The sequence below is a fragment of the Mirounga leonina genome, unplaced genomic scaffold (assembly GCF_011800145.1).
Source record: "Mirounga leonina isolate KUSES-001 unplaced genomic scaffold, KU_Mleo_1.0 Mir_357, whole genome shotgun sequence".
Taxonomy (NCBI): Eukaryota; Metazoa; Chordata; class Mammalia; order Carnivora; family Phocidae; genus Mirounga; species Mirounga leonina.
The window spans coordinates 17222191-17246302 of NW_023270702.1; the positions used below are offsets into that span (position 1 = coordinate 17222191).

General features: G+C 39.8%; 1 protein-coding gene across 3 annotated transcripts in view; it reads right to left on the reverse strand.

Moving 5' to 3' along the window:
- Window positions 1-24112, reverse strand: part of PDE5A (phosphodiesterase 5A) — a 123342-nt gene that overhangs the window by 34713 nt on the left and 64517 nt on the right. For all 3 annotated transcript variants that reach the window (XR_004683766.1, XR_004683767.1, XM_035030350.1), the window contains exons 10-11: window positions 22323-22382; window positions 1745-1891 (exon numbers count right to left, since the gene is read on the reverse strand). Coding sequence is in view for 1 of the 3 variants with exons in the window: in XM_035030350.1 (XP_034886241.1) it covers window positions 1745-1891; window positions 22323-22382 (207 nt within the window). In the remaining 2 variants the exon portion in view is untranslated. The remainder of the gene's footprint in view (window positions 1-1744; window positions 1892-22322; window positions 22383-24112) is intronic.

Sequence of the window (24112 nt, forward strand, 5' to 3'; positions counted from 1 at the left end):
TTACAGGTTTTTAAGAAATAAGAAATAAATCAACTTTTAAAAACTTCATAAATAGGTATAAGGATCAGATTCCTTTGTCCTGGCCGGGCTCTTTCAACGGAATCATTACTAGTTTAACGTATGGGAAATCTCAGAATGGAAAGGGATTTGAGATGCTGTCTTGCTTATTTTTAAGGTCATGCAACCAGCAAGAAGCTGAACTGAGTTTCACATTGAGAACTGGCTCTAAATGAGGTCTTTAGTCCATTAATTGAAAAGGCTTTTAAAAATGAGCCCTATAACCTACAGTAGAGAAATTTGATGGGGTGATACTATAAGGAGCAAAACGTCATAGGAGATAGGAGTATACCTTTGTACACATGCATACGTACAGTCACATCGATGCGTGTGTCATTCTTACAAGACTCCCACTGGGGAAGTCATAACAGACTGTGAAATGGAGAATTTGAGAGATGAATCCCTTAAGGAAATAAGAGCTCATGACTAGTAGAGCTATAACTTAAAACCCATGATCTTTCTACTCTTCTCACGCTATCTGAATTTCAAAGAGGGCCAATAATAACCAGAGAAGCGTGCTTGAGAGCTTCTTGAAATAATCAAGTAACATGATGTCCTTTAATCAACATGGCTCTAAGAAGAGTGAAGTATTATTAGAGTCCATAGACAGTTGTTGTTTGTTTTCACCCAAGAGTCATATAAACTTTGGCTATATTTAAGAAAGAATACCCCAAGAATACCAACAACGGCACTGTATTAACCTAGCTATATTAGCCCTTCCTTTTCGTTCCTAACTGTGAGGCTTTTGAGAGCAGGGACAACTCTTTGCTGAAATGAAGGCTTAGCATGGTGCCTGGTACACTGTATATATTAATAAAGTTTAATTTTATGAATTCGTGAATTGCTAAATAGTAGAGGCCTCTAAGGTATTTAAATTTCCAGACAGGAAATCTGTATAAGAAGACTAGAAATTTGATTGACCAGAAAAAAATTAACTCTAAAGGCAAATTACTACATTTTTTCCCCCAAACAATCCTTTCTCTTCTCCTTTATTCTTTGATGCTATACGTAGCTATTCCCTGGTATCTCCAGACGGGTATTAGAAGATACTGATCGAAGCCCTGCTGTTTTCTGAGAGGTTAATAATGTAATCAACAGGGGTTAAAATCAGTTTTCATCTTCCCCCCCCATATGGGTAACCCCTGTTCAAACCACAAGCTTGGCCTCACATCAAGTGCCTGTACTCCCTCATTTCCAAAGGAGTTCACTTTGTTTTGGCCCTTCTCAGTACTGTGTTATCATAACCTCTGTGATCGGATCAAGTTACTTCTGTGTTTACAATTCCTCAGTGACTCACCATTGTTTTCAGGATAAAATCCAAATTCTTCTGAATAGCCTACAGGGTTATATCCGATTTGCTTCTTACCTTCGTCTCCAAGTTGCTTCCCTTACCACCCTCCGTCCCTCCGCCAGGGCTCTGCAGCCCCAGCCCCACTCTCTCATCCTGCCTTTGCACACACCCTGCTCCCACTGTTGAAAGTACTCTCCCCTGTTCTTCAACTTGGTGCTTGGCAACTAGTAAGAACCCAACAAATGTCTTTTTAGGGTTGATCATTTTTCTTTAAAAATCTCAGGTAGGCATTAGGTGACAGTAATATTGATTAATTCTCTCTTATACACACACACACACACACACATACACACCCTCTCTCTTTCTCTCCTCCAAAGGACAGGACTGTATTCCTACCTCATGTTTCATCTGGAAGTTCTGCACAAGGTTGAGGTCAGTGAACATCCGAATTGTGCACAGTGCTGTTTCTAGGTCAGACAGCTCAAAGTCACTGAAGCTGAAGTCAGTAATTTTAAGTGTCTGAGCAGATGGTACCACAGCGGCCTTAGGTAAAGAGAGAAGAACAAAATGAGGTAGAGCTGTTAATTTTATATAGCAGCAGTGATTCACAAAGTTTTCTCACTTTACTACAGGGAAATAGCACATCATGTTTCTTTTTTCTTTTTAATGTACGCCCTAGAAATCTTTTGATAAAGGAGCTACTTCTGGTTTTGTTTTTGTTTTGTTTTTTTAAAGATTTTATTTATTTATTTGAGACAGAGAGAATGAGAGAGAGAGAGCACATGAGAGGGGGGAGGGTCAGAGGCAGAAGCAGGCTCCCCGCCGAGCAGGGAGCCCGATGCGGGACTCGATCCAGGGACTCCAGGATCATGACCTGAGCTGAAGGCAGTCGCTTAACCAACTGAGCCACCCAGGCGCTCTGTTTTTGTTTTTTTTTTAAATGAGTCACTTGGGGGGTAACTAATATGGTTCCAGGTAGGTTAGGTGGAGGAGAGAGGCTGGCTGCCCGGAGATTGTACCTAGAACAGTAAGCAGAACTAAGGACTCCAGGGATCTGGCCCCTGATAGCTACCCAGTCTTAGTCATTCAACAAATATTTATTGAGTAATTATTCTGGACCTATCCCAATACTATGGGCTGGGGATCAAGTGGTGAGCAGGATAGTGATAATGTTCTAAGTATTTTCTGCTTAATTGGCAAGACAATCTTACTAAGCGGATACTCTAGCTCTATTTTTCAGGTACAGAAGTGTAAGCACAAAGAGGCTAGCTGCCTTGCCCGGAGTAGCCCAGCTGGTTAATCCAGGCAGACAATCCTATTTTCAGATCTGACACAATCTCTACTGTGGAGATGAACAGAATGCACTTCACCCAAGCCTGATAGTAAGACTCACCTAGGGTGCCCATTAAAAAAAACTCAGTGATTCTGATTCAGTAAATCTGAGATGGGTCTTGAGAAGCCAGTTTTGTTTTCTGGAGGGGAATCTGTCTTTTAATTAATATCCTTGGTTTTGATAATCATTTAATTGCAGTAAATAATTGCAATTTCTTCAAACATACCTTGCTCCCTTTCGTCACTGTTCATTTGTACCTCCTACAAAGCACCTACTCTCTTTAATAGATGGACTCCTTTAAGGCACAGCTCACATTCAAGGAAAGGTTAAATGCCCTTCAGCGTGGACCCCACCTTGGGAATATCTGTTTAATTACAAGAAGTTCACTGTAATGTAATTTCCTGTTTATCTGTCTCCTAAGTCCCCTGGGATCTATAGGCAGGACTGTACCTTACACATCCCTATATCCATCGGTGGCTACTGATGGATACAGCTTTGGTAACTGTTAACATGAACATTTATTAAATGAGTGAGAGGAGAAAAACCTATTCCCTTCACCTAATATAAGTCATAAGTTCCAGTTTTAAGGTCCCAAAACCACCAAGGAGGGGGAAGCCCATGAACCTGAGTTGGAAAACTTGCAGACCTGGCAAGTGCATTCCAATCTGTTATACTGTTTAAAAACTGGGAGATTTTAACAACAACAACAACAACAACAACAACAAAAAAGGATTTCTGGCTTCTGAGAAATCAGGCCTCTCCGAGCCCCAATTCTCATGAAGTAACACCGGCCAAAGCCACGGTGCCTGGCTCCCTCGGACTGCGCAGAGCTATCAGGCTTCTCTCTTAGATTTCCTGCCGGGGCGGGGGTGGGTGGGCATCAGAACTTGCAGGAACCCCCACCCCCCCACCCCCTTGACCATTTTCCTCGCCAGCCCTTCAACTGCTTTAGCCAGATTGGGCTGCGATTCACCTGATGAAAAGAGGTTTTAACTTGGTGCCAGGCAGAGGGAAGACAAATTAGGAAATCTGAGCCCGGCTCCTTCCCTTTAATGTCTTTTCCTTGACTCCCTCCAAACCCCTTGGTTTTCCTAGGAGCATCTAGGATATCACTACTCTGCTTTACCTCCATCATTTCCGAAGCAAAAAGGCCAAAGGAATAAAATCTGACGGAGCAATCCACTGGTTCCTCCTACCGATCTTGGGGCGCTTGCCCATTCTCCTGCTCTCTTGACCTTCCCATTGTACTTACATATATCGGACACGTTTAAACTTTAAATTAACGTCACCCTCTTCATAGTCCAGACTCAGACTCTTTTCCCAAGCCCAACTGGCACGAGGAAATAGGCATTCTGTTAAGACAGTTCCACAGGCTACTGCGTGGGCTGGAACAGAGGAAGAGAGGAGGACTGGACTTTTAGATAAGGGGCTCCATTGCTTACAGCGGCCTCGGGCAGCAGGGAGGGCAGCAGTCGACTGCGGTGCAAGCCCCCACCCCGTAACGCGAAGCAGACTGCAGCTGCTTCCCTGCCGCGGGCTGCACTCGACCGGACCACAGAGGCTTTTTCCCCTTAGGGCATCGTTATTCTCGCAGAAGAAGTGTTCCTTCTTTCCTTCCACAAAGGATATTCTAGGCACTGCGGGATGGGATAACGAGGGCCGATACAGCTTGCGCCTCTCTCCTTGACCCTCAGATCGCCAACCTCTCTGCGGAGGGCGGACCGTCTTCTTGCGCGTGTTCAGTCAGCCCGCACCGCGACGCGGCCTTTCGGAGCTGACCCCGCGGGGACGCGCAAACGTTTTCCTTCCGAACCTCGTGCTCAGTGATACAGAGGTTCAGAATTCTCACTTTACAAAATCCTTAAAAATATGTTATTTCTGGGGCACCTGGGTGGCTCAGTCGTTAAGCATCTGCCTTTGGCCCAGGTCATGATCCCGGGGTCCTGGGATCGAGCCCCGCATCGGGCTCCCTGCTCAGCGGGAGGCCTGCTTCTCCCTCTCCTGCTCCCCCTGCTTGTGTTCCCTCTCTCGCTGTGTCTCTCTCTCTCTGTCAAATAAATAAATAAAATCTTTAAAAAAAAAAAAACACAGGGGAGCCTGGGTGGCTCAGTCATTAAGCGTCTGTCTTCGGCTCAGGTCATGATCCCAGAGTCCTGGGATCGAGCCCCGCATCGGGCTCCCTGCTCAGCGGGAGGCCTGCTTCTCCCTCTCCCACTCCCCCTGCTTGTGTTCCTGCTCTCGCTCTCTCTCTCTCCGACAAATAAATAAAATCTTAAAATAAAGGATTTTGTAAAGCGATAAGGTGCTATAAAGTGTATGCGTCCTATGGTTGAATAATCCAATTCAACTCTGCTATCATCGAATCCCACACAATAGTGCTTATTCCTCTACAAGAGAGCATAATGCCTCTGAGTCCTCAAGCAACAGCGTTTAGATATTTTGTCACTTAATTCAAATATAGCTAAGCTCTTCTAGAGTTGGGAGTTTAATTTGTGTCACATTAACCAAATATGGAATGCCAAAAGTACACGAAGCTCAGTGGGTTAAAGATTCAATCTGGCAAACAGGTCAGTAGTATAATCTCATTTTTCTTCTGAGTTCTGTAATTGGATCTGCCACTCAAACTAATGAAGAAACTAGTTTAGCTTCCATGACACTTTAGAGGAAATTCTTCATCTAAAGCACCTTTTTATGACCCTTTATTTCTAATGCTTTGGCCCGTTTTCACCGTTTTTGCCAAGTTTTTTAAAAAACACAACCAACCCTGGAAGTGAAATTCACTAAGGGTGAAACTAAACATATCCTTGGGAGTAGGACTGGATTGGGTTAAAGGAAGCAGTATTCAGAGTTTTTAAAATATTTTAATTTCTTAGTGTTCTTAACTTGGAAACAGTTTTTCTGAATACCATCTGACTGATAAGGAGCTAAATATTAAATTGATCACAATTAGCTAGATTAACTACCACATTCACGTTTCAGCATTAGATAATGATCCTAAAAAGAACAACTTTAAAGCAAAGTGAAGCACATGGTAAAAAGGTATGTTTGCAGGGCGCCTGGGTGGCTCAGTCGTGTAAGTGGACGACTCTTGGTTTTGGCTCAGGTCATGATCTCAGGGTCATGAGATCAAGCCCCATGTTGGGCTCCAACCTCAGCGAGGAATCTGCTTGTCCTTGTCCTTCTCCTTCCCCCTCAGCCTCTCCCTGCTGCTCTCTCTCTCAAATAAATAAATAAAATCTTTTAAAAAAAGGTATGTTTGCTATTAAGGGTTCTAGTCCCATTATTCCACTGACTTTATTCACCCTCAACAAGATGTCCAACCTCTCTATTTTTTCCCCTGTAAAATGAGGGGGTTGGGTTAGAATGTCTCTGAGGTTTAATATTCTGAATATATAGTATATTTATCTCTCTGGCCACAGGACTCCAGTATCTCTTATTGCCTTCTCACTTTGGAACAAAATACCACCCTGTAGGTGGCATATGAATCTTACCAGTGACTTTCCTGTATAGGGCTCAATCTCTGTCTGGGACCCTCTCCTCAGTGAAGGGAAATGGATGGGTGCACCTTAGCTGTTACGGTTATGTTGTGTTTTTCATGCTTGATTCCACATTCATGTCACTGTCAGGCTTCCTCACACATGAGAGAACGGGTATTCCACAACTCTTGGCTAAATAGAGGACCACAGCCTCTGCGTGCGTGTAGCGGAGGATTAGACTGGGTATGTGGTAGCATCTCTACTTACTGCATTAATGCTCTAAATGAAAATTTGCGTTTCTTGAAATTGCCATTTGTATTTTTGTGGGGGAGGCTTTGGGAGGAGGTTGATACTTTTGTCATTTGTTTTTTAGGTTAATTAATACTCTTTCTCACTTCCAGGCCTCTTTAACCGTTTTTCCTCTGCCTAGAATGCATCCCCCCAAGTTTTCATATAGCTAGTTCTTCTCTCATCTTTCCCAGCTGCACCAGGGAAACATTCACCGGTGTATCTCTTTGGTAGATACTATAGCAAGGCTCCGTTAGCATCTATTTCAACCTTCTGCTGGTGAGCCTTCATTTTCTGAAGAGTCTAGAAAGCTCAAAAACATATTTCTCTGACTCCCTCGCAGCTAGGGTTCTGGATTGATTTTGGTTTCTTCAGTGAGGGACAAGCATACTTCGTTTTACTGCACTTTGCAGATGTTGTTTTTGTTTTTGTTTTTTTAACCAATGGAAGATTTATGGTAGGGCGCCTGGGTGGCTCAGTTGGTTAAGCGACTGCCTTCGGCTCAGGTCATGATCCTGGAGTCCTGGGATCGAGTCCCGCATCGGGCTCTCTGCTCGGCGGGGAGTCTGCTTCTCCCTCTGACCCTCCTCCCTCTTGTGCTCTCTGTCTCTCATTCTCTCTCTCTCAAATAAATAAATAAAATCTTAAAAAAAAAAAAAAAGAAGAAGATTTACGGTAACCCTGTATCAAGAAGTCTACCAGCACCATTTTTCCAACAGCATTTGCTCACTTTGTGTCTCTATGTCACCTATATTAAACTTTTTCATTATTATTATATTTGCTGTGGTGATCTGTGATAAGGGATCTTTGATGTTATGACTGTAAGTATTTTGGGGCACCACACACTGTGTCCATATAAGACGGTAAACTTAATTGGTAAATGTTGTGTGTGTTCTGCAGCTCCGCCAATCCGCTCTTCCACCATCTCTCCCGCTCCTCAGGCCTCCCTGTTCCCGGAGACACAACAGTACCGAAGTCAGGCCAATCAATAACCCTGCAATGGCCTCTAAGTGTTCAAATGAAGGAAGAGTTGTACATCTCTCACTTTAAATAAAAAAGTAGAGATGATTGAGCTTAGTGAGGAAGGCATGTCGAAAGCCAAGGTCGGCCAAAAGCCAGGCCTCGTGCTCTAGGTAGCCAACTTGTGAATGCAAAGGAGAAGTGCTAGAAGGAAATTAAAGTGCTATTCCAGTGGACACGCAAATGATAAGAAAGTCAAACAGCCTTCTTGCTGATATGGAGAAAGTTTCAGTGGTCTGGATAGAAGGTCAAATCAGCCACAACATTCCCTTAAGCTAAAACCTAATCCAGAGCAAAGCCCTAACTCTCTTCAATTCTCTGAGGGCTAAGAGAGGTGAGGAAGCTGCAGAAAAGTCTGAAGTTGGCAGAGGTTGATTCATGAGGTTTAAAGGAAAAAAGCCATCTCCACGACATAAAAGTCCAAGGTGAAACAGCAAGTGCTGATGTAGAAGCTGCAGCAAGTTCTCCAGAAGATCTAGCTAAGGAAATTCATGAAGGTGGCTACACCAAACTATAGATTTTCAATGTAGATGAAGCCCGTCCTATCGGAAGAAGATGCCATGTAGGACTTTCTCAGCTGGAGAAGGCATTTGCAAATATCTTCTTCCATTCACTAGGTTGCCTTTTTGTCTTGGTTTCCTTTGCTATGTAAAACCTTCCTTGTTTGACATAGTCTCATTTGTTTATTTTTGCTTTTGTTGCCCTTGCCTGAAGAGACAGATCCAAAAAAATATCACTAAGACTGATGTCAAAGAGTTTACTGCCTATGTTTTTTTCTAAGAATTTTACGGTTTCCGCTATTACATTTAAGTCTTTGATCCATTTTGAGTTTATTTTTGCACATGGTGTATGAAAGTGGTCCAGTTTCATTCTTTCCCATGTATCTGTCCAGTTTTCTCAACACCATTTATTGAAGAGACTGTCTTTTCGCCACGGTATATCCTTACCTCCTTTGTTGAAGATTAATTGACCATATAAGCACGAGTTTATTTCTAGGCTCTCTATTCAGCTGCATTGGTTTATGTGTCTGTTTTGTGCTAGTACCACAGTGTTTTGATTACTTAGCTTTGTAGTATAGTTTGAAAACAGGGAGTGTGATTCCTCCAGCTTTGTTCTTCCTTCTCAAGATTGCTTTGGTTATTCGGGGTCTTTTGTGGTCCCATGCAAATTGTAGTATTAGTTGTTCAAGTTCTGTGAAAAATGCCCTTGGTATTTTGATAGGGATTTCATTGAATCTACAAATTGCTTTGGGTACTATGGACATTTTAAAAAATATTAATCCTTCTAATCCATAAGCACAGGTAGATTTGTCCATTTACTGGTGTCTTCACTTTCTTTCATCATGTTTTACAGTTTTCAGAGAACAAGTCTTTTATGTCTTTGGTTACATTTATTCCTAGGTATTTATTCTTTTTGATGTAATTGTAAATGGGATTGTCTTCTTAATTTCTCCTTCTAGTAGTTTGTTATTAATGCACAGAAATGCCACAGATTTCTGTATATTAATTTTGTATCCTGTGACTTACTGAATTCACTTATTAGTTTTTTGATGGAGTTTTTAGACTTTTCTATATACAGTACCATGTCATCTGCAAATAGTGAGTTGTACTTTTTCCTTTCCAATTTGGATGCCTTTTATTTATTTATTTTTCTTGCTTGATTCTGTGGCTAGGACTTAGAATGTTCAATACAAATGGCATGAGTGGGCATCCTTGTCTTATCCCTAATTTTGGAGAAAAACTTTTCAGCTTTTCCATATTGAGTATAATGTTTCCTATGGGTTTGTTATATATGGCTTTTATTATGTTGAGGTATGTTCCTTCTCTACTCACTTTGTTGAGAGTTTTTTATCCTAAGTGCATGTTAAATTTTGTTAAATGCTTTTTTTCAGATCTATTGAGATGATCACATGATTTTTTCCATTCATTTTATTAATGTGGTGTATCACATTGATTGATTTGCAGATATTGAACCATTCTTACATCTCTGGAATAATCCCACTTGATCATGGTGATCCTTTTAATGTACTGGTGAATTTGGGTTGCTAATATTTGTTAAGCATTTCTGCATCTATGTTCATCAGCAATATTGGCCTATAATTTTTTTTTTTTGTGGTGTTCTTTGCCTGCTTTTGGCATCATGGTAATGCTGGCCTCATAGAATGAGTTTAGAAGCATTTCTTTGCCCTCATTGGTTTTTGTTTTTTTGTGTTTTCTTTGGTAGCAATTTGAGAAAGATAGGTATTAACTCTTCTTTAAGTATTTGTTAGAATTCACTTGTGAAGCCACCTGGTCCTGACTTTTGTTTATTGGGAGGTTTTTTTTTTTTTTTTTTTTATTACTGATTCAATTTCATCACTAGGAATTGGTCTATTCAGATTTTCTATTTCTTTGTTGTTGGGTCTTGGAAAATTGTTATGTTTGTAAGAATTGACCCAATTTTCATTTAATCAACGGAGCCACCCAGGTGCATTTCTGTAGCATCTGTTGTAACTTCTCTTTCATTTCTAATTATGTTTCTAATTTTCATTTTTATTTGGGCCCTCTGGTTTTGTTTTGTTTTGTTTCATGATGAGTATGGCTACAGGTTTATCTATTTTGTTAGTCTTTTCAAAGAATCAGTTCTTCATTTCATTGATTTTTCTATTGGATTTTTAGTCTCTATTTCATTTGTTTCCACTCTGAACTTTATTATGTCCTTCATTCTACCAACTTTGGGCTTTGTTTGTTCTTTTTCTAGTTCCTTTAAGCATAAAGTTAGATTATTTTTTGAACTTTTTCTTGTTTCCTGAGGTAGAGCCTGTATGCTTTAAACTTCCCTCATAGACTTGCTTTTGCTATGTCCCATAGATTTTGGAATGCTGTATCTCCATTTTCATTTGTCTCTAGGAGTTTTTTGATTTCCTCTTTGGTTTCTTCATTGACCCATTGGTTGTTTGGTAGCATATTGTTTAGTCTCTACGTGTTTGTGTTTTTTTCCACTTTTTTTCTTGTAATTGATTTAGAAATCAATTCCATACTGTTCTGGTGGGAAAAGATGCTTGATATATTTGCTTCTTACATTTATTGAGGCATATTTTTGGCCTAACATGTGACCTATCCTGGAGACTATTCCATGTGCACCTGAAAGCAATGTGTATTCTGCTGTTTTTGTATGGAATGCTCTGTATGTATTTAGGCCCATCTTGACTAATCTGTCACTTGAAGCCAATGTTTCCTTATTGACTTTCTGTATGGATGATCTATCCATTTGATGTAAGTGGGTGTTAAAATCTTCTACTATTGTTGTATTACTGTCAATTTCTCCCTTTATGTCTGATAATATTTGTTTTATGTATTAAGCTGCCTCTATGTTGGGTGCACAGATATTTACAAGCGTCATACCCTCTTGTTGAAGTGATCCCTTTATCCTTTTGTCATGCCTTTCTCTTTCTCTTGTTACAATCTCTGTTTTAGAGTCTATTTTGTGGGGTGTCTGGGTGGCTTAGTTGGTTAAGCATCCGATTCTAAGGTTTTGGCTCAGGTCATGATCTGAGTTGTGATTGAGCCCCATGTTGGGCTCTGCACTCAGGGCAGAGTCTGCTTGTCCCTCTCCATCTGCTCCTTCCCCCACTCTCTCTGGAATAAATAAAAAATCTTTTTAAAAAAGTCTATTTTGTTGTGTTTTATTTTTTTTTTTGCTTCATTTGCATGGAATATCTTTTCCCATCCTTTCATTTTCAGTCTGTGTATGTCTTTAGATCTCAAGTGAGTCTCTTGTAGGTAATGTGTAGGTGGGTCTTGTTTCTTTATCCATTCAGCCACATTATTTCTTTTGATTGGAGCATTTAGTTTATTTACATTTAATTATTGATAGATATGTACTTACTGACATTTTGTTGTTTTCTGGTTGTTTTTGTAGTTCTTCTCTGTTCCTTTTTCTCTTGCTTTCTTCTCTTATGATTTGGTGACTTTCCTTAGTGTTATGTTTTTATTCCTTACTCTCAATTTTTTGTGTATCTATTACAGCTATCTCATTTGTGGTTACCATAAGGTTCATATACAACGTCCTAGGTTTATACCAGTCTATATTAAGTTGATGGTCACTAGAGTTTGAGCACATTCTAAACCATTAGATTTTTACTCCACCACGTTTTGTTTTTGACATCATATTTTACACATATTTTGTGTATCCTTTGACTAATTATTGTAGATGTAGATGATTTTATTACTTTTGTCTTTTAACCTCCATAATAGTTATATAAGTGGTTGACCCAGTACCTTTACTATATGTTTACCCATACCAGTGAGATTTTTTTTCTTTAATAATTTTCTTATTGCTAATTATGACCTTTCCTTTTCTATTTAATGAAGTACCTTTAACATTTCTTGTAAGGCCAGTGTACTGGTGATAAACTCCTTTAGCTTTTGTTTGTTGACGAAACTCCTTATCTCTCCTTCAATTCTGAACGGTACTCTTTCCAGGTAGAGTATTCTTGGTTTTGTTTTTCTCCTTTCAGCTGTTTGAATATATCATACCATTCTCTTCTGGCCTATAAAGTTTCTGTTGAAACATAGGCTGATAGTTTTATAGGGGCTCCCTTGTATACAACTAGTTGTTTTTCTCTTGCTGCTTTTAAGATGATCTCTTTTAATTTTTGACACTTTGATTATAATGTTCCTTGGTGTGGGTGTCTTTGGGTTCATCTTTTTGGGGCTTTCTGTACTTCTGGAGTGGGGATGTTTTCTTCCTTCACAGGTTAGGAAAGTTTTTAGGCATTATTTCTTCAAACAGGTTTTCTGTCCCTTTCTCACTCTCTTCTCCTTCTGGGACCCCTATGTGAGTGTTAATATGCTTGATCTTATGCCTTAAACTATCCTCAGTTTTTAAAAATTCTCTTTCCTTTTTGTTCTGATTGGTTGATTTCCACAGCCCTGTCTTAGAGAAGTTGATCTGTTCTTCTGCATCATTTAATCTTCTGTTGATTCCCTCTAGTGTATTTTTTTTAAATGTTAGTCATTTTTATTATTTTTTTAAAGATTTTATTTATTTATTTGACAGAGAGATAGAGAGAGAGCACAGATAGTCAGAGTGGCAGGCAGAGGGAGAGGGAAAAGCAGGCTCTCCGCTGAGCAGTGAGCCTGATGCAGGGCTCGATCCCAGGGCCCTGGGATCATGACCCGAGCTGAAGGCAGACGCTTAACCAACTGAGCCACTCAGGTGCCCCTCCCTCTAGTGTATTTTTAATTTCAGTTATTGTATTCTTCAATGCAATAGGCTCTCTTTGTATTTTCTATCTCTTTGTTGAAGTTCTCATTGTATTCATCCATTCTACTCCCAAGATCAATAAGCATCTTTATGACAATTTCTTTGAACTCTTTATCTGGTAGATTGTTTATCTCCATTTCACTTATTTATTTTCTGCAGTTTTATCTTGTTCTTTCATTTGGAACACATCCTCTGTCTCTTCATTTTGCCCGATTCTCTGTTCGCTTCCATGGATTAGGTAGATCAATTATGTCTCCTTGTCTCGAAGGAGTGGCTTTATGTAGAAGGTGTCATGTGGGACCCTGTAGTGCAAACTCCCCTGGTCACCCATCCCCTCTGGTATGGCAGGGTGGAGGACCACCCACTGGTTGTGGTAGGGTGAGGTTACCTGGGGCAGTACCATTGTCCCTGAGGCCACCCATCAGGTGTGGTGGGGCGGAGCCACTTGGAAGGAGCACAGGCCAGGCTGGGTGGGCTTGGTACAGCAAGTCTGAAGGGAAATGCCAGGGCAGGGCAAGTGGTGCTAGCACTGGAGATGGAGAGTGTCAAAATGGCACCTGTTAGGTAGGGCAGCTACTCAGAGCTGCTAGGTAAAGGGGAGTGAAAAAAATGGCATCCACCAGTACTTCTATCTCTGCAGAAAGTTCCAACAGATCCCCAAATTAGTTCCATGCCCTAAATTCAGTCAGTTAAATTAGTCCATGAATCTCATTCACACGTAACACAGGCACTTTTCAAACTGTTGCCTCTGCTCTGGGACTCAAAGCAAGTGAGACTGTGCACATGCCCTTGAATTAAGAGCAGAGTCTTGGTTTCCTACTGTCCTCTGGCTCTCCTGGACTTAAGCCCCAGTGGTTTTCAAAGCCAGATGTTATGGGAGCTCATCTTCGCAGTGCAGGTTTCCTGGATCATAGAGCCCGATATGGAGGCTGGACCCTTGTCCCTCAGAGAGGGCCTTTGCAATTGTGATATCCTCCCGTTTGTGGGTTGCCATGCTGGGGGGTGTGGGTCCTGAGTAGACAGCATCTCTGCCTCCCCTGGTTGTCTTGATGTGACTTCTTCTTTATATCTTTAGTTCTGTAAAATCTTAGTTCTGCTAGTCTTCAGGTCATTCTCAGAGATAGTTGTTTTATATGTAGTTGTAGTTTTGGTGTGTCTGTGGAAGGCAGTGAGCTCTGGATCTTGATTGGAAATCCAAACATTCTATTTCTTGAAGCATTAATGTAGCCAAAACCTAGATGCAATCTTATCCTGCAGGTTGCTGAATTACGGTATAGGATGAAATCACAGACTTGCCACATCTCTTACATGAAAAACTACACATATCTCAGACCATTCATTTTAGAATGTCTCTATATTATATAATTTCACAATGCCATACACTTTAAAGTTGCAGCTTTTTGTTTCTGGCTGTAATCATATAATATTGAATAATTATAGTATATATTGTATATAGTCCTTCACTATTCAAATTCTAAGAGGGTAGAGACTTATTATTTACTGTCATGTGGAGCACCTAATATAATGTCCACATAGAGTAGGAGGCAAATATAAGTGTGTAAATGAAAATCTTTTTGTGCTCATCAAGACCTAACTAGTTCTCAATAATACTAAATGTAAGTTAATTTGGCAAAGAGTTATAATAAATATGTTAACATTAATAATGAGCCATGTTGTGTCAGAAACAACAGATATATGCTTTCTTACCCTATACATCAATTATTAATTTTATTTGCTTTAAGAAATTTTAAATTCCTTTCATCTGCACAATAAATATTTCATTACTGTAATATTTTCAAAATCAGCTTCAGTTTGTCTTAAGTCTCATTAAAACTTGATTCATTCACTTCCAAAAAACTCAGGAGGGGAAAGCAATGACCCAAATCCACTTTTTAGCCACTCTGGCAAGAAGTTACCTAAAATGGTCAAATTCTAGATTACTCCCCTCAAGTAGAGAACTGGTTATACCTTAAAAACAAAGGTTTCCATATGTTCTTAGGACACATGGGGCTTTTTTCGTCCAGATTTTTCACCTATTTGTTCCACTTAAACTAATTTTAAAAAATGAGTGTAGGGGCGCCTGGGTGGCTCAGTCGTTAGGCGTCTGCCTTTGGCTCAGGTCATGGTCCCAGGGTCCTGGGATCGAGCCCTGCATCGGGCTCCTTGCTCTGCAGGAAGCCTGCTTCTCCCTCTCCCACTCCCCCTGCTTGTGTTCCCTCTCTCGCTGTCTCTCTCTGTCAAATAAATAAATAAAATCTTTAAAAAAAAAAATGAGTGTATACTTCCTTGAAGTGCACATTATTAGAATGGCTCAGGCAAAAAGACATGGAACATGACAGGACACGTCAAGATCTTGCTGCTCTTACTACTAGATTTTGGGAACAGATTTTCCTCTCACTGTTACCACTACTATCAATAACTAATACTTCCTGGGGACATATGTACCAGGAACTCCAGTCACTACAACTCTGCAAGGTAAATTCTTTTATTATCCTCTTTTTACGGACAAAGAAACTGAGACACAAAGGAGTCACAGATTTGTCTGAGATCACAGAGCTGGAAGTGGAAGCTAGTTCTTCTCCAGACCCATGAAGCTTTATATATGTCATCAACTAATAAATTATTTCTAGCTTGATAATCATTTTAAGGAATAAAGCAAGCAAAATCTTGTTGAATATTGAGGGAGCTTGAGTTGTGTTATTTCATGCTAGAGTATAGGCTCTCTAAGAGTCCCGATTTTCCAGAATCTACTGATTGATTCATTCAGTCAATCATTTAACAAGATACGTAAACCAGGTTCTTGTGAAGCCATCACTAAATGGTAGCTATGATGATGATGATGGTGATAAGGATGGCTCAAGAACAGGCTGGTGGTGAAGATACACACATAAATAATTGAAATACAGGGCGCCTGGGTGGCTCAGTCGTTAAGCGTCCACCTTCGGCTCTGGTCATGATCCCAGGGTCCTGGGATCGAGCCCCACATCGGGCTCCCTGCTCAGCGGGAAGCCTGCTTCTCCCTCTCCCTTTGCCTGCCACTCTGCCTCTTTATCTTTCTGTCAAATAAAGAAATAAAATCTTTAAAAAAAATAATTGAAATACATAGTTTTTAAAGTGCAATGACACACAAACAATGAATCGTGGCACACTACATCAAAAACTAATGATGTAATGTATGGTGATTAACATAACATAATAAAAAAACAAAAAGAATATTAAAAAAAAGTGCAATGACACAAATATGTTAGTTTGCACATGATCTATAACAACACAACGATAGGGAACGTAAGTACACGTTTAACTTCTCTTTTTAGTCACTCGTGATGGTTAAGTTTTTGTCTCGACTGGACAGCAGGTGCCCAAATTAAACATTATTTCTGGGTATGTCTGTGAAAGTATTTCTGGATAAGATCAGCATTGAATTAGTGGACTCAGTAGACTACCCTTCCCAGTGTGGGTGGGCATCATCCATCTGTTTAGGGTCTGAATAGAACAAAAGATGGAGGAAGGAGGAGTCCGCCCCTTTTTGCTTCCTATGGAGTTGGGATATTTCATCTCATCTTCTCAGGCCCTGGGACTCGGATTTCAACCATCAGCTCCTCTGTTCTCAGGCCTTTAGACTTACACTGAATTATACCACTGGTTTTCCTGGGTCTCCAGCCTTGCAGACAACAGACTGCTGGATTTCTCAGCCCCCATTAATAGTGTGAGCCAATTCCTCAGAATAAATCTCTCACCTACTGGTTCTGTTTCTCTGGAGAACCCTGGCTAATATAATCACATATTTTTCTAAAATCAAAGAGAATCTATCCTGAGCATGATCAGTGCCTTACATAAGACAAATGACAGACTTTTTTATTCAACGATTTCTTACTATGAAGGCTTCTACACAAGTGTAGAGGGTACCTCTTTGTTTACTTAATAGAAAAATAAGACTTTATATACACTTGGGTAAGGTAAATAAAAGAATCATTTAAAAATTATTGAGTTTCTTATTTTTGGTGGATGTCTCATGAAAAAGGTTTATATTTAGCCTGCGGCAAAGTCTCTGGTAACCTCAGAAGAAAATAAAGACATGTGGCTACATGGCTACACAATCTGCTCAATTGTATAATCTTTATACGAAAAAGGTCACACTGCTATAAAAGGCATTCTACCTGCCTTAGGTCTGAAGTATCAAATCTCCAGAGTGAAAGTAAAAATTATGAAAACGACTCCTAACAGCCAACTGTTAAGAAAAGGCTCCTTATTCAGAAAGTTATTTGTTAAAATAAGTTTGAATAGAAGAGCAGATACTGAACTTGGTCTTCCATAAAATTTCAAATTCTTCCAGTTAGCTTCAGTGTTTTATAAAGGCATTTTGTTACATTACTCCTGATGTTTATTCAATATAAATGTTAGGAGGAAAAGAGATTTTCCTCAATGATCCATTCTTCAAGGAAATTACCTTCAAGGATAAAATTAATGTAAGATATCTGATGAGTTAATTGGTAGCGACAAGGAGAGATGCTTGCTCAGTTAGGGGTTTAAGCTCCCCGTATCAGTCCCTGATCCCTATCCCCCACCTAGCGGGGGACCATTTTACACAGAGCAGAGCAGTTTGGTTTCCAGGTCTCTGAATAAAGCCGTTTGACAGTCATCACATTATACTTTACAAAAGCCTAATGTCTCTCTTCCCCACTTTTAACATGCACAGAAAATATGTTCTTAGAGAAAAAAAATCCACACCATTTACAAGCCTGTTAGAATTTATCTTTCTCTAAGAGGGAAGTGAATCCAAACGCATAGGAGAAAGAAATTTACTTAAACAAAGGGAGGTGAATATTCAAAGAACCAAATCTTATAGAGAATAAAGAAGCAAATAAGGCAAAGCAGGACTGGATTAGCATATTTTCTTTAATAACTACATCAACATGTTTTATGATTTTTCCTTCTTTCTAACATTATATAAATGTAATCTTATAAATCTCAATAGCAAAGAGGCACAGAATGTAAAAAATAATGAGCATACAGTTTTCAAAACCATGTAACGATGGCACATGATAATGTCAAGACTCTGACAAAATGTATATATGCTTATAAGTAAAACCTTCAAGGTAAATTTACGACTACAGTTAAGAATAATTAGTGCAGATCTGGTCAACATCTAGTTAGTATATAAGAAGTTCAAGAACGGCACCACTATACTTTGGAGCTAAGATTACCGTTGGAAGTAATTCACTAGGAAAATCAAAGCAGAAAAGATAAGATTAGCTTGCCAAAGGAAAGCAGGAAGAATCAAACAGAATCTATTAAGTCTTGCCAATGTGGAAAAGATATGGCCCAGTTAATGTTGTAGACACCTATAAAAATGAATGTATCAACTGATGGTGTACAGGAAGTCCAAAGGACCCAGATGGTTTCAGGGTAATTCTAGCACCTGTTTGAGGAAGAAGGAATCTTCCTGAATGCCATAGGTTACTACAGTTCAGTGACACTGGTTATCGAGATCATAACGCCAACTCTGTTATCATCGGCTCAAAATTTTCCATTTATAATTTGACTATCCATATACAGATTTTCCCCAAAAGTGAGGGAATGTGATGATCATCTTGATACAAGGAATCGGATTGATACTCTGACACTGACTTTTAGGCATCAGAGATTTGGGTCAGGGAGCAGCTCTGCCCTTTCCTGCTGTCACCTGTCACGCACACACCTGGTAAGAGCATTCATGTGACGTTTCTGGCTCTGAAAGGTTAAGGTCAAGATGAAGTAAATTCTCTCCTAAGAAATCCTGCCTAAGAAGTCAGCTTCTTCCTCTCTCACTATATTGATGCAGAAAACCTTTCAGGATACAAAAGGGTCTGTTTGCTTTTAAATACATTATGTATGATTGCAGAAATTGACATAAAGCAGAAGCTCTACGGACTGCACTGAATAAGCACGGAATCCATGGCAAAACTGAGAAGCTTATTTTAAAAAACTAAACTCTAATACATATTTATTTACTATCCCTCTAACAAGAGAGGAAGGCAGAAAAGGCAATCAGTCCATCAAATATCCAGTTACTGGAAATAAACATTGATTACTTTCTGATTATCTTAACTAATAATTTTCTAATAACCATGACCAGGCAGCTGAGGTCCATTTATTTTTATGTGATCAACTTGTGACTAATGATCATTAAAAGGTATATGGTAGAATGCTTAGTTTAAGGCCTTATTTCTGCGATACCCAATTCTAAGTCAAGAGAAATTAGATTAAAAACTCAAGTAAAACAAGGAAAAAAAAAATAAGGACTCTGAGTTTCCTGTCAACTTCGTTATACTTCTGTTGTAATTAGAGAACTTTTCTGGACACAAGCATAAATATTCAGCATCCTGAAGTATATTATTTAATTCAAGAACTAATTTGTAAGAATAAAAGTTAAGAATACATTAGACAGCTTTTCGATTTATTTTAGGTTTTAAATTGAGACAAATCATCAGATACACGACAAAGGCAGCAACTCCGGCCATCTCTGGATAACGCAGACACCTGTGTACTTGAGGCTGTGAAGGAATTTTTATTCGGTTGCTAGAAAACCAGCACTGCATTCAGTTGCTGAATTTCAACCAGTTTAAATAAAGAACTCGACCTACAAGCTTATAACCCTAAATTTCTCAATGCAGCTGCCAGAAATCTATTTTCCGAATGAAACAACAGATGGTTTTGAACAATACTCCAATATGGCAACTTTCAGTTACTCCGAAGGGTTTTTCTCTTGTTAAAATTATAAAAATAACTGAGAAAATAACTTCCAAATTTTTTCTGAAGGACTGCTATTTTCGAAGTGAAAAGCAAAGTTTAATAACCTAAGTGATTTTTCCAGCATTACCTTTAGACGTTGCTCTATTTGCTAGTTTTTATTTATCTAAAACAACACATGGCAGAGTGTATCCTTGCCCTCATTTTAGAACTGATTTAACACTCCCGCAGTGCCTGCAAGCACTTCAAGATGTATCTTTCCATGTGATAATTTCCAACTCACAGTATGCTTTTAGTTCAAAACTTCATCATTCTGGGAGGATTAGACAAACAGGCCAATTAAGCCTGATGTGAAAGATATTTAAAACATATAAACCTTTGTAAATAATTGAAAAACTGCTCATTCTTTCGAATACCATCGTCAACAAAATAAATACAGCCCATATAGCCTCCGAATAAGGCTAACCCCAAATGAAGAAGTGTAACCTTTCAGGACAAATCACCTCAAGTTCCTTAAACTGTTCTTGGCAAATGACTCCACTTCCTACTCACTGATTTAATTGAGAACGTCTGTAAGTTCTCATCCTTCCTTCCTTTCCAGCTCATTGCCTCTCCAGTGTTGTGCAATGGAGTGTGGGCTCTGGATGTGGGCTTCCTGGATTGAGTACTCACACCATCACTTACCACCCAGGAGATCCTGAGATCCTCTCAACCTCAAAATCCTCGAATTCCAAATGCTAACGGGTACTGACCTCATGGGGTTGCTGTGGACTAAATACACTTAGTTAACACATGCAGAGAACTTCAGAGATGCCAGGTGTACGGTAAGTGCTCAATAAATGAAGCTACTATTATTACTATTATTTTTTTAAGTTTTTTAAAGATTTTATTTATTTGTCAGAGAGAGAGAGAGAGAGAGCACAAGCAGGGGAAGCGGCAGGCAGAGCGAAAAGCAGGTTCCCTGCTGAGCAGGGAGCCCGAGGCGGGACTTGATCCCAGGACTCTGGGATCATGACCTGAGCCGAAGGCAGACGCTTAACCGACTGAGCCACCCAGGCACCCCTACTATTATTGTTATGATCCCTTCCCTCTTGTCTCGCTCAATGCCTAGGCTGCTCCGGTGTCTAGATCTCTTCCCTGCCTTGTACTCACTCGATCCCCTACCCTTGCCCTCTGTCCGAGAGCAGGCTGGTTCTCTAGCTTGTGAGCAACCCTGCGCACACAACAACAAAGCAAACCAAAACAAAAAACTTCACACGGTTCAGCCAACACCCTTCATTACTACTTCTCCACTCCCTCTTTTACACAAAACTCATCTTTTGAAACTAGGCTATGATTCATTTTCTCCATTTTGTCACCATTCACTCTTACCTCTGGCAGTTTTACACCTAAAGCTGCTTCCTCAACAATCATGTGATCACAGAGTCCAGCAGCCTTCTCTCAGTCCTTTTTCTCAACCTTCCTACCACTGATGCACCCTCCTTCCTCTTTGAAACTCATCCCTTTGCCTTCTGTGCCACTGCCACATCCTAAATTTTCCTCCCTGCTCACCTACCACTCCTCCACCTCAGCCAGGTTCCTTTCCTACTCCTTCCATCGAAACCCAGATTCCCAAGAGTTCTGCCCTCAGTCTTCCATACCCCCCTCCCAACTGCTCCACTCCCATGGGATCCCCCAAGCCCCATGGCGGGACCTCCAAATCACCATCTCTGATTCAGCCCCTCCCCACGCTAGTCCTGCCTCTGCTGACTGTTGGAAGACCTACATCTGGTGGTTCCACCAGCGCCTCACACTTACCACGTTCTTGGTCAAACCTACCACTTCCCTTTCTTAACATTTCCACTCTTGTCAGTTAATGGCACCATCATTCTTTGAATTACGAAGGTCAAAGCATTTCACTCATCTTTAATCTTCTCTCTCCCTAATGGCTCATAACAGCACAGTGGTCTGCGCGTGAGCTAGACCATAAGAGTTTGTACCTGACTTCCCCCACTTTCTGCCAGTGTGACCTTGAGCACGTCCACTTGGCTTCTCTAGCTTCAGGGTGGCCTTCATAACACAGCTGTGCAGATTACATAAGGAAATGTACATAAGGCCACAGAAGGGTGGCATGTGGCCAGCTATGCTGATGATGACAACGAAGAAGAATCTCATCCATCTGTTCGCACTTTCCTCATTCTTTACAGACTCTCGTCACATCTCGTGTAGACCTTCTCCATGTTGTCCCAAGTAAATTTCAACTCGGAAGGCCACTTGCCTTTGTTGTCAATGCGTAAGTGCCTCAAATTTTCATTAATCTCAACCAAGACCTAGAACATTTAACATTCTACTTACATATCAGTATGTTTTTTTCTCATAACATACTAAATAAAAAATGTAATGAGAATTCAGGAACTGACCTTATTTGAACCCAGTTTCAAATAAAATTCCATAAGCCACATGGTCAGACATTAAAATCACTCTCAATTCCCGATAGGGCAGAGCAGGTTATCAGCAACAAACTACAAAATCTTTGTTGTCATTACCCTTACCAAGCCTCCACCTCATGGTCACCTGTTCACATTTCCCCAGGAACTAAAAGGTAAGTTTAGTTTTGGCCTAAAAAAGATGTAACATTACTGGGAAAAAAAAAAAAAATCAGAATCATATAATGTATTATAAAGTCAGTAAGTTATCTTTTGCTTTGTTATCATCAGTGACTTTGTGGCCCTACAAGAAAGTAGAATTGATTAAATATTTTTATGAATGTCCATCTAAATATTTACCACATTTAATTCAATGGGACCATTGTTATTAGAAGGAGTTATCCTAAGAGAACCATGTTTATGTACTAATTAGATGTCGGCACTTAATCACTTTTGCAAAGAAAGGGGAGCATTACCGCTAAGGATTGGAGCTCTCTTGTTTCTTCTTCTGCTGCTGAAGCGTGATATGACAGAACCTACAGGGTAAGAAACAAAGGAAAACAGGTTATCCAAGAGAGGACTACAGAATGTAGACTTTGACAGTGTCAGGCTTGAGATTCTGCTAAAACTTCCTGGAGACAGAACTAGACGCCCCAGAATGTCAAATCTTGTTTCCTGCTTTCTTGAACAGAGAGAAAAAATCCCAGATTTCCATTCAATTGCGTGTTTTGGAAGACAAAAAGTTATACTCCCTATGTTCAGAGAAAGTCTTGTCACTTTTATTCTGACACCATTGATAGAGAGAGCACATTATTTATCAGCCATGCTACTGGCTCAACCTTGGCAGAAAGCTTATTTTGTACTGCTTTTTAAAAAAATAATAGTGACTTCAGCTATTTTTAACCTGTGTATAGAATTAAGAAAAAAAATCTTTGCATACACTGACATTTTAACATTGATATTTGGAAAGAAAGCAGTCTACAAGTGGTCCTCAGTTGAGGCCCATAACCAGTGTAGAATTTCATAAAGAAAAATTGCATGGCTAGAATGTAATGTCATACAGATTCAGGGATTCCTTCCCACTCCTAGGATTCAAGAGCTGAGAAGTGTAGCGCTGGCCTATAAATCCCTCTGTTAACATCTGAGCACACCGAGGCACAGGTGTTCTCATGACTTGGCAGCAAGCTCACACTTAGTGAGAGGACAGGGAGGCCTGGGACCCTGCTTTCAATTCCTAATCTAGTACGCTTTCTGTTACCTGAGTAGAGTTAAAAAGACAGGCTTACTATTTTCTTATACCTTAACGTAAGAATCCTTAATTCCCAATTTCGGAAGTAATAACTTCAAAGTAATGGGATAATATTTCAGGCATTCTTTTGAGCCGAGGTAGTGGTCATACTTAAAATGTCTTCCATATTTAAAAAAATTTTTTTTTGAAAGTTCATTTTTGACAGACACACATAGATTTACTAAAACCCCCAAATATTTTAGCATGACTGATAAGGAGGTGAGGCATTTTCAGATTTTAAAGGGGACTCGAGTAAATGAGCAGCCTGGACTAGTTTTCCTTGATCCAGTCTTTAAAATTTTAATCAATTCAAAATCTAAAATGGTATATATGTCTATCTTGTGATTCAGTGCTACATGGGATTTGTCTTCGTATTTGAACCATTAAGCACTAGGAAACCCCAGGAAACGTGGAGCTACTGTCTTCTGTTTACATGAAATTGATGGGTCACGGTGGCTAATTCATTGCTGCTGGGACCACAGAGCTAGTTTGTTGAGGAAAGTGAAGACTGTGGCCATGCACTAGTCTAATATAAATAAATGCAATACAACACAGATGAATGGACATGGGAATAACATGCCATTCTAAATTAAAAAAAAAATAGATGTTGTCTCACTGAAGGTAAAAATAGCACTTTACTCAGGGTCGTAAGGAATAATTTTGCTAATATGGGCACACCTCAGAGATATTGCAAATTTGTTTCCAGACCACTGCAATAAAGCCATTATCATAACAGAGTGAGTCAAATGAATTTTTTGGTTTCCCAGTGCACGTAAAAGTTATGTTGACCCTATACTGTAGTATACTAAGTGTGCAATAGCATTATGTCTAAAAAAGCAATGTAATACCTTATTTAAAAAATACTTCATTGCTTAAAAAAAAATGGAACCCATCACCTGAGCTTTCAACAGGTCCTAATCACTATCACACAACACCCCAACAAATATAATAATAATGAAAAAGCCTGAAATATTGTGA